Raw genomic sequence first — 10346 nt, forward strand, 5'->3', positions numbered from 1 at the left:
AAACATCTTTTAGTTGTAACTAGGATATTGGTCCGCATTATTCCTCTTCTAAATTTAAAAGAAATATATTAAGAGTTGAGAGATTTTTCTTATAATATTAATGAAGTAGTTTGATTTTAAAATCTATCAATTTTGTTTTTTATCTAGCTTGAGTTTTGAATTAAACCATGTACGAGTTGATCCAACATAAATTATTTAATTTAATAAGTTCAAAAACAATTTAGATAATTATTAAAAATATAATATATTATTTTTAAAAAAATTAAGACAACAACTTTTTTATATGAGACAATGCAATATTGAATTTATCTTGATCACCTTATCATTTGGGTTATAGATTTAAGTAGGTTTAATAATTTTGTTGTTTTTTAAAATTATTTTTGTTTAATTTTATAATAACATAAGATATTTTCAAAATCAAGCATTAAACCTAGAAAAATATTTATTTGTGATCATGATAACCTTATAGAAAATTTAAAAAAAATCATAAATTCTATTTCTCAACCAATTCAATATTGAATATAAGTGAAATTCAAAAAATTCAAAAACTTAAAAGACTAGAAACTAGAAAAAAAAAACATAACAGGTTTAATAAGTAAACCCACTGAACTCGTGAATTGGGTAACCTGGGTTAACATGTCAAACCCGTAAGCAAAGTAATGGATTTCATTGAGATTAATAACTTATTTTTTATATAAAAATTTATTATTTATTTAACTATATGATAACAAAAATAAATGATCACAAAATAGAGCATCAACTAATACTGAGACTTTTTTTAAAAACTATGATAACCTTATAGGAAGTAAAATGAAATAAATTATGAAATTTAATTATCAATCAATCCAATATCAAATAATAAAATCAAAAATTAAATTTATAAAAAAAGAAAAAAACTTATATTTGTCATATTTATCAACAAGCCCATGGACTTTCTAATTTTAATAACAAGTTTTTTTTTCTAAAACTATTTTTTTAACTTATGATAAAAATAAAAATAACCAATCACATAGTTGAGTTCAATTAGAAAAAAAAAGTACCCTGTTAAACTCACAAGTTAGGTCATTGACTCCATGAAATTTATTAACCTAGTTCTTTTAAAATTATTTTTTATTTAACTAAATTTTTTTATGTAAAATTTGAGGACTAAATTAAAATTTTTATGTAAACTTTAAAACTATAATCCATTTGTGTTGACTTCTCTGCTCTATCCCTATCTTTCAATTTTATCCTAAATAAAAAAAAATTGATACAATTGTTCTTCAATTTGGGCCAAATAATTGAAAATAAAAATAAAAATCAAACACTATATCTACAGTAAAATGTAAAAACATGAACAATATCGTTTGCACAGAGAAAAGACGACTTTCAGTGAATCAACAAAATATCAATATGTTTATTTTTCATTTCTTGTGACGGTGAGGTATTTTTGTGCTAGTTGTTTCCTAAAAAAGTGCTGTCTAACATGCAGTCCCTGCAGAAATCCTGAAGGAGTACCACAACAATGACCCTTTAAATTTTGTTGTTTACGTAACCTGTACGTGTATTCATGCCTGCTTTTTTATTAGTCGAGGATTCTGTTTAGGTTCTCGTGGTAGTGATCTTTCAGTCGCCATGACATGCTCATCAGGTCATACAAGCTGCCTGTTGAATCGCGGCCATAAGACGGAGAGTTATAACACTGCCCGACAGTTTACAGGGTTGGAGACCTGGACGGTTGGGGATGGCTGCAATGGGGAAACATAATGTACCTATGCGGAGGCTGGAACTGTGGAGCAGTCAACTTGCGAAGTGGGATGCAAATTTATAACAGTAAACGTTTGATCATGTTAAATGGAAGGTTTTGGATTCGTTTATTCCATGCAGAGGGCCTTGCATTTAGACTAGAGGATTCTTGACACAGCCCAGCACCCGAATTTTCCATCCCAGATTGTAAATCCAGGAAAGGAACACTACCGTGTGGAAAGCATTGTTGATCCAAAGAATAGAAAAAAAGAAGACAAGACACGGCAGGACCTGTACCTTTATCTTCCATTGGAAATGGCTGCAATGGGGCAGCATACATTTTCAACTAATAAAATGCATAATGGTAAATGTTTTGACTGATAGAACACTTGTTAAATGCAACCTGTAATGGCAACCCCGAAACTAAAGGAACACAAGGCACTCAACTTCCCCATCTTTACCAAATCTATCTACACAAATGTTTTTCCAGGAATGACTCTGTCCAAGCCAGTACTTCATGAAGGCATCCTCAAGCGTTGAAGCTAATCATCAATATCTTCTGGATCAAAATCTTTAACCTTCACATCTGCATCTTCTCCATACTGAATGCAGTTGTCAATCTGGGACAGTATATACCGAATGCTGCACAATAAAAACAAAATTATCTTAACAATGATGAGGCAGCAGTCAAAAACAAAGTTATTATGGAGAACAAGGTAGAGGTCCAGGTATCTTTGCCAGCAGCAACATGCTAAACCAAGCAAGGTTGCAACTCCAGCATGTTAAGAGCAGTGAAAACTTACAAAAGGTTTTCATATCAGAGACACTACAATTTGCTCCCAAATTACAGAAATCTTAACATCTATCTTGCCCAAAAAATAATAAACATAACATCTGCAACTTCCAGGTAAATCGTATTTTCTGGCATCAATTATTTCATCTGATGATATTTTCTGAAAATGCTAGCCCATTGAATTGACATTTTGCGATGTTATTTTGAAAGTTTTATTGTAACTATATCTTATCATCCCGTGTTCACTTCAGATAGAAAAATCCAACAGCCTTGGCATCAACCATTCAAATGCCACAAATGGAAGAGAGATGAGAGGAGGGAGTACCTGCTCTCCTTCCTCAAGTCAAGAGGCACAAAACTCACCATGCTATATTGATCAACCTTATACCAAGAGAAAAGTAAAAATTAGTAACAATGCAAATCAAGCAGACGAGGCACACAGATATTTATTTAACCTCATGCTAAACAACAACAACTGCAGCCTCCAAGTTATGATATCAAATTTCATTTGTTTGAGACCCAATTTACCATGAGAAAAAAGAAAAAAAGAGACAAGGTCAAAGTAACCCAATGCAAAAACCGCGTCATCTAAAATGAAGCAACTTTCGTTCCTAGAAACTCACCAGATCAATCAAAGCTTTGTTTAGCTTAAAAAACTGAGGTGCCATGCGTTGATTCAATTCAGACAACAAAACTTGACCCTGTGGGTTCAAGTAGCTAAAAAGCAGGGGAAAAACATAGAAAAGATCAGCATATTCAGATTGACATAATAGCACTTTTAACAAAGTCGTGGAGAATTAATTAACTCACTTTCCAATATCCCTTTTGTTGGTTACAAGGTCCATCTTGGAGAGGATATTAACGTGAGGCAATTCAAGTTGTACCATAGCAGAAAGAGAAGCCATACACCCACTTATGAACTTGGTCACATCAGTGATAAACTGATAAAAATATAATTAGAAACTAAGTGAAAGTGTAGTGATTAGTCAAATTTTAAGGTTGGTACTTGTAAAAGAAAGGCAATGAAGGACAACTTTAACATACCTGTGAATCAAGCAAGTATACAACACAAACATTGAAATTTTTACTCTTCAAATGCTCCACAAAGTTTCGGAGCACTGGCACATGTGAAAAAAGTTCTATTTGGCCTATAAAACATTCACGTTTTATAAGAAGTAATCATAAATATTGTTGTCAAGAAAATAAACAAATGATAAAGTATAACAGGCCCCGACCCATTCCCTCTTAAAGCATGTGTTAACAAACCATGAAAAACTCTGGTAATTGGGAAAACTAGAAATATCTAATCAAATATTTGACATGCACCATCTAATTTAGAATCATTCTTGATGATTCCCTTGAAAAGACAGTTCATTTGCTAAATTATCACAGGAAAAAACATCCTGATGGACAATTATACGAGTGTGGGTGTGTGACATCATACTAAAACAGACATGGAAAGATAAGCATGCATACCTGGGCAGTCAAAAACCAGGTAATCATCATCCATGTAATTATCCAACTCGTCAGTCAACCAGTCATCCAGATTGTCTTCCAGTTCTCTAATCATTAGATTAAGGCCCTTCAAATTTGACTCCAAAAATTGAAAGAAGATGGAAAAAAAAAACTGGGTCTTTAAGGAGACCACAGCATGCTAATAGCATAGCCATTTCCAATAATTTGGACCAATGCAGAAGATAGCACATGAAGCAACTACACTAAAATCCATGCCTGTACTCTCAAACTATATGCTGAGAACACATAAACACAATTCCTTAAGCATTTTAACATTAAAGAGTAAAACTTCCCTGTAAACATATGAAGCAGCAAGAGTGTGCAACAAAGGGGAATGAAATAGTTTAATGAATGGAAAAAAGAATAAAAGGAAACTCAAACATTGGACAAAGCAAAAGGATACTCCATGCAGTACATCAGAGCACCATTAGGTCCCAACCCAAGCTCCTCCATAACATCATCCAAACAAATGAGTTCCCTGATATCTGCAAGCAAACAAGACTTAGAGCTAAGAATGTAAAATCAAACATTTTACCTTACTCCAAGACATCATGTAACAGGTTAACTCGACTCACCCATAGCCACGGGATAGTCAAACTGTTCTGCTGCAGGATCTAGGTTCACAATATGTATTGAACGCCCGGCGGTTTCACAGTGTCGGTGCAAACTGGAGCAATATGTTGACTGAATTGAAGCAACAAAAAAGTTCAATTGCACAAACAAGCCAAGGACAAGCAATCACACATGTACACACAAATGAGAAAACCCGAAAGGATTCACAGGAAACAACATGGATTTAGCGGTAACAAACAGCATAAATAAAGAGTTAGAAGTAGTAAATCACCTTGCCACTGCCAGCAGGGCCGATAACAAGCTGCGCGTAGCCCATGGTAACCCTTTTGAAACAGTTAGTGCTGGTAATTCACCAGGAACAGAGAGAAGCAAAGACCCGGAGGGACGAAAGAATGGCAACAGAAATATAGGCAGTAAACCAAACACCAACGGCAAATAACAAATTTAGGACATGAGAGGAATCCATAAACACCAGTGAGAGAGAGTCAACATTAGAAAAACCTGATTCATCAAATATAAAACAAAAGAAAAAAATACAAAAAAAAATCATAATTTATCCATTTAAATCACCAAAAATACAAACAGAGAAAACGGATTATTGAATAAATAAATACTACTAAGGCTCTGAATAATTTTCAAACCTTTGTAATATAATGATAAAGTTACATTGCGGATTTTTCTACGATAAAAACAGTACAGAAAAAAGAAAAAAAGCAAGCATCTTTTCGGTTACTAGGATTTGGGGATCAATCACATACCTGATGAAAGTGGGCGAAGGTGGAAGAAGACAATGCTTGATGGAGTAATAATAGCTAGGATTAGTGTTAGGGTTAGGGAAGGAAGCCAAGACGGATGGACTGATAAAGGAAAGGAAAGTGCTAGGTACTTGGCTTGGTGCTTGTCTGACTTGTTCTTAAAGCCGGAAAGACATTTCAGTCATTTGTTTAGAAGTATGTATTAATATTAAAAATAAAAAAATATTTTAATATATTTTTTAAAAAACGTGGATATAAAATGTTAATATAAAATGTTTTCAAAAAAATTTAAAATTTTGAAAAGTTTTTGATTTTATTTAAGAACATGGTATAAATTATTTTTTATTTGAAATTATTTTTTTATTTTTTAAAATTTATTTTCAATATTAATAGTTTAAAATAATAAAAAATAAAAAATAATTTAAAATAAAAAAATAAAATAAAAAATACATTTAAACCACAGCAATACCTCCTTGCTTTATTAACGCGTCAGTTTCAGGGCTTTGCTTATTAATAAGGTAACAAGAGGCTCTTTACAGTTCACACCTCTGCTGTGAAGCTGTCTGGAACACGATATAAATTATATTTTAAAAAATTTTAATTTTTTTATATTTTAAATTATTCTGACATGTTAATTTTAAAATTAAAAAGATATAATTTTAATATAAAAATATTTTAAAAAATAACTATAATAATATTTTCGAACAGACATCACTAAATATAAAACATTATTAAAAATAAAACAAGATTTAATAAATAATGAACATTACACACAGGTTAATTATAATTTAGCCCTAAAACGAGTTAGTTAAATTCCAAGTGATTTTTATAAAAAAACAATACCTTAAAAAACAAAATTTATCGATAATTACCACAGCTATCTAAAAATTAATTAGACACGCCTCGCAATTCCATCTCTTTATGTTTTTAACCATCATTGATTTAAAAAAAAATAATATCAAAATATTAGGACTTATGAAAAATTCAAGACATAATTAAAAGTTTTATTGAATATATCTTATATAAATTAAGAATATTTAAGTTAATAAAAAGAATACTTAGAAATAGTAATTATTTTTCAAAGTATTTTTTTTAAATATATTAAAAAAATATTTTTTGATATTGATTTAAAAATATATTGAAATATAAAAAAATAAAATATGTTTAAAATACAAAAACAATATAAAAAAATAAAAAGAACATTCGGTGGGAAAAAAATACCAAACCCACAACCTTAACAATCTCCAGGGACGAATTAATTAGAATTGTTAAACCATAAGAACCGAGCAACATGTCACTCAACTACTTCCCCTAATAACCGACAAACCGTTTCCTCCTCTCCTTAATCCTCACACGAGTCACAAAAAAGCAGACAGAGAGAAGAAGAAGAGGAAGATAAACAACCATACCGGAATTCCGTCACCGTCGAAAGATTTCGGTATTTCAAATGGTTCAGTTGTTCTTAAGAGAAGAAGCTAAGAGGAAAGAAGACGTGCGTGAGGAAGATAGTGAAAGTGCAAAGCGAATGATATGGCTTTTGAAGGAACTAGAATCAGTTATTTGGTCACTGATTACTCGATCAGAAGCACGTTTATGGCTTTACAACACTATATCATGCATCACCTCCCTTACTCCTTACCAAAAAAGAGAGCTTTTTGTGAGCTTATTGAGGACGACGAGCAAGAAAGGTTTAGCTTCCCAGCTCTGGCAATTGATTTTTCAGAAGAGACCGCACGAAGCAGGAACACTTTTGGCCGAGAGAAGTTATGTGCTTGAGAAATTCTTTCAAGGCAAGTTTTTTTTTTTACCTCATTTGTTTTCGCTAATTGTGTTTGGCCTTTTTAATTAGGGTTTGATTAGTGAAATTGTTAATTTCGTGAATATTAAAAGGTAATTGATTGATTGATTGTGAATAAATTTTTCTTTTTTCTTTTTTCTTTTATTTGATTTTATTTACTCATGCAGGAAATCAAACCCGTATATTGCAATGGTTTTCCAACTTCTCTAGTACTGGATTAAGGCATAAAAAAGGTGCCAAAGCGCTTTCCCAATTCGCGTTTGTGCATCGAAATATATGTTGGGAGGAACTTGAGTGGAAGGGTAAACATGGGCAATCCCCTGCTGTGGTTGCAACCAAGCCACATTACTTTCTCGAGCTGGATATCCTACGAACGGTGGAAAATTTTCTTGAAAATGTGCCTGACTTTTGGACTTCTAGAGAGTTTGCCGACTCGTTAAGAGATGGTGATATTTTTTTCGTCGAGACGAAATTCTTCGTAGATTTTTTTGTGGGGTTGATGTATGAAGAGGATTCAAGAGATGTATGGGAAGTCATTAATGAGTTTCTTATGGAGGAGTCCTTCTCTGTTTTGTGTCAGCATCTACTTATCACGCTTGAAGAGCAGGAGTTCTGTGCTTTTCTTGAATCGCTTTGTAAATATTTGAATCGGAGAATGGAACCGAATGATTTTGGGGACTCTTCTTGCCTGCTTGAGTTTGTGCTCTCTAAATTCAGTGGTTATGAATCTATTGATCAGTTGCTTCTGTTGAATGCGGTTATTTATCGAGGACGTCAACTTCTAAAGCTTTTGCATGATGAAGAATCCCGGGAGGAACAGGCAAAAATTCATGATATTGTGTCTCATATCTGCTCAATTTCAAGCAGTACTAACAGCTTTGTCCCTATACTGAATGAGTGCCTAAAGATGAAAACCACAGGAGGAATCAAGATCTTGGGGCTGCAGTCATGGGCCTTTCATTATGCATTATCAGAGAAATGCCAGAGTCCAGAGGCCTGGGAATCTTTATTTTCAAATAATGGTATAAGTTTCCGCAAATCTGATAGATTCGAGCTACTGCGTGGTGATGAATTGTTGGAAGAAAATGACTCTGAAATGGATGATAGAGCATCAACTAAAAGAAAGAGCAGGAAGAAAAAGAAAAGTAAAAAGAAAAGGAAAAGGAGCTCCGATGATGACGACAGCTATGACCATGGTCTGCTGGATTCAGACACATCAAATAGTAAACTAGGTTTGCAAGCTAGGGATGGGAGTTGGTTGCTCTCAACAGATGGGTTTTCTGCATCATGGACTAACGTGAGTCGCATTATTCATGCTCTATATGAAACATCTAGATTATTTTACTAGCATGGAATTTTTTTCTCTTGATATTGCGTTCTTGCAAATCTTCATGCTACAAGCGAGGAATGCCTGTCGTGTGATCTTTCATGCTATGATATGATGTGCTGCTGTCCTTTATGACCTTGTTAGCAATACATGTTGCATTAGACATTTCTATATAGCTAAAGCTTGTCAAATCACCTGGCAATAAATCCTGGTGTGGTCTTTTTAAAATTTCAAGTCTGTTCTCTACTTTATCTTTACATTACCTTTGACATAGGTGCTAAGAGATAAGAAACTGTCTTTAATGTGAAAACACATCAAATATTTTCGTTTTTTTTTTTCGAATCTTCTTGAATTGCTCTTACCAGTCATTCTATCTTATCTTCCACATAGCTTTCATATATTAAGATTTCTTCTTAGTTTAGGTGACAAATAAAAGACCAACAGTGTGTTTTACTGACCATCTGGTCATTGTGATTTTCTGCAGGCAGATCTCCCGGAGCACCTCTCAAAGTTTTGCTTTTCCACGTGGATGAAGTGGGCATTTGCTAAGTGGAGGAACGTGGCTTAATTTTGTGCGGCTTAGCTATTAGCTATTTCTCCTAGGGTATTGTGTAGAGGTGCTGGGGAAGGAGGGGAGATGTCTCCTTTCTTTAGGTTTCATCTCTTTGATAGCTGATGATTCACATTCTTTCCAGGAGGTCAAGAATTGACTCGGAGCAAATCCAGATGAATGTCAAGCATTTCTGCTTTTGATGAATAAACTAGGAGATATCATGACTGCATTTGGGCATCTCATTAGGCGTGGACTTGCTGCCAGACTAAGCTATAAGTTTAAAAGTTTGCTAGAGAAACATTCATCTGCCATCAGTAATGCTGCAAGGTTTGAGCCTGAAGCTTTCTTGGCTATTTTAAGCCCTTTATTCGAATGAAAAATCATTATTCAAAGGTACACTTTTGATATTTTAATTGCGCTGCCTTTTCTAGTACCCGAGCTTCAAGGTATAGGACTTGAAAGTTGAAACTGATCGATGCAATATGGATGAATACTGATTGTCGCCACTTGCAGGACTTGCTGATCTGAGTTGCTGTGATCATGTCTTGGAGAAGAGAGTCTTCCCCTTTGATACCCATTTCGGGTTCTCCAAAGTTTTATCAAAACCCAACCTTCTGTCATGCAACAGAATTGCATCTCTTCCGACTACATGCTTTCTAGGGTAACATCACCCCATTATACCAGCAGCATTCAATTTCTTAGCTCGATTGGGCTAATCGTGGCCTGGTCCAATCTCCATCACGTGTATAAGATCAGTTTTTGGAAGCAAGACAAGACAGTAACTTTTTAATTTTATTTTTAATTATTATTAACATGAGCTTACAGGAGTTTCTCTTGCATTTCCTTCCAAATTGACATGCATGCAGTGGTCAATCTAGATGAACCATGGCTCGGAAATTGGGATTGCAGGACTGAAACTTCGACTGCTGATTAATTCGCCAAAAAATAACCCAATTATAACTAATTACTTATTTCTTCTCGTCTGTAAGATGTTTATTATCGCACTATATAACCATTGCTGTAAACTTAAAAGAGATCAAATATAATTATGATTATAAAGTGAAAAAAGTAATTATTCATACTTGCAAATAACAGGTTTAAAAAACACAAACATCACACTCTTGAATGCATCGTTTGATTAAGATAGGAAACATATTTGGAAGAAGGGTTTGAAAGGTGAGTTTATCGGATTTAAAATCGGTCATTTATTTCTCAAAAATAAACTTTTATTTGCGATTCTCTCTATAGATAGGAGGAGAAGTGAACTTGTGTTTCCTCAAGCGGTGGGTTTCGAATAGCCTAAACTT

General features: G+C 33.6%; 2 protein-coding genes across 5 annotated transcripts; one reads left to right on the forward strand and one right to left on the reverse strand.

Moving 5' to 3' along the window:
* Positions 1-1788: 1788 nt before the first annotated feature.
* LOC105112662 (P-loop containing nucleoside triphosphate hydrolases superfamily protein) lies at positions 1789-5536 on the reverse strand. Of its 2 annotated transcripts, none has more exons than XM_011008437.1 (10): positions 5365-5536; positions 4878-4947; positions 4609-4717; positions 4437-4518; positions 3995-4080; positions 3563-3666; positions 3329-3459; positions 3142-3235; positions 2844-2899; positions 1789-2367 (listed from the first exon to the last, which is right to left on the reverse strand). In XM_011008437.1, exons 2-10 carry the CDS (start codon positions 4920-4922, stop codon positions 2268-2270), a joined length of 807 nt encoding a protein of 268 aa, XP_011006739.1. In that variant the 5' UTR covers positions 4923-4947; positions 5365-5536; the 3' UTR covers positions 1789-2267. The 2 variants fall into 2 exon arrangements, with proteins under 2 accessions (XP_011006739.1, XP_011006738.1); XM_011008436.1 differs by having other exon boundaries at positions 4878-5107.
* A 1124-nt stretch (positions 5537-6660) lies between these two features.
* LOC105112663 (uncharacterized) lies at positions 6661-10072 on the forward strand. Of its 3 annotated transcripts, none has more exons than XR_839799.1 (4): positions 6661-7151; positions 7327-8456; positions 8971-9432; positions 9553-10072. XR_839799.1 is itself a non-coding variant. In XM_011008438.1 (3 exons), the coding sequence occupies exons 1-3, from the start codon at positions 6809-6811 to the stop codon at positions 9052-9054; spliced, it is 1557 nt and encodes a 518-aa protein (XP_011006740.1). In that variant the 5' UTR covers positions 6661-6808; the 3' UTR covers positions 9055-10072. The 3 variants fall into 3 exon arrangements, 1 of the variants encoding a protein (XP_011006740.1); XR_839798.1 differs by having other exon boundaries at positions 8971-9366; XM_011008438.1 differs by having other exon boundaries at positions 8971-10072.
* The last annotated feature ends 274 nt before the right edge of the window (positions 10073-10346 follow it).

This window comes from Populus euphratica, unplaced genomic scaffold, assembly GCF_000495115.2.
Source record: "Populus euphratica unplaced genomic scaffold, PopEup_1.0 scaffold350.1, whole genome shotgun sequence".
NCBI classification, from domain to species: Eukaryota; Viridiplantae; Streptophyta; class Magnoliopsida; order Malpighiales; family Salicaceae; genus Populus; species Populus euphratica.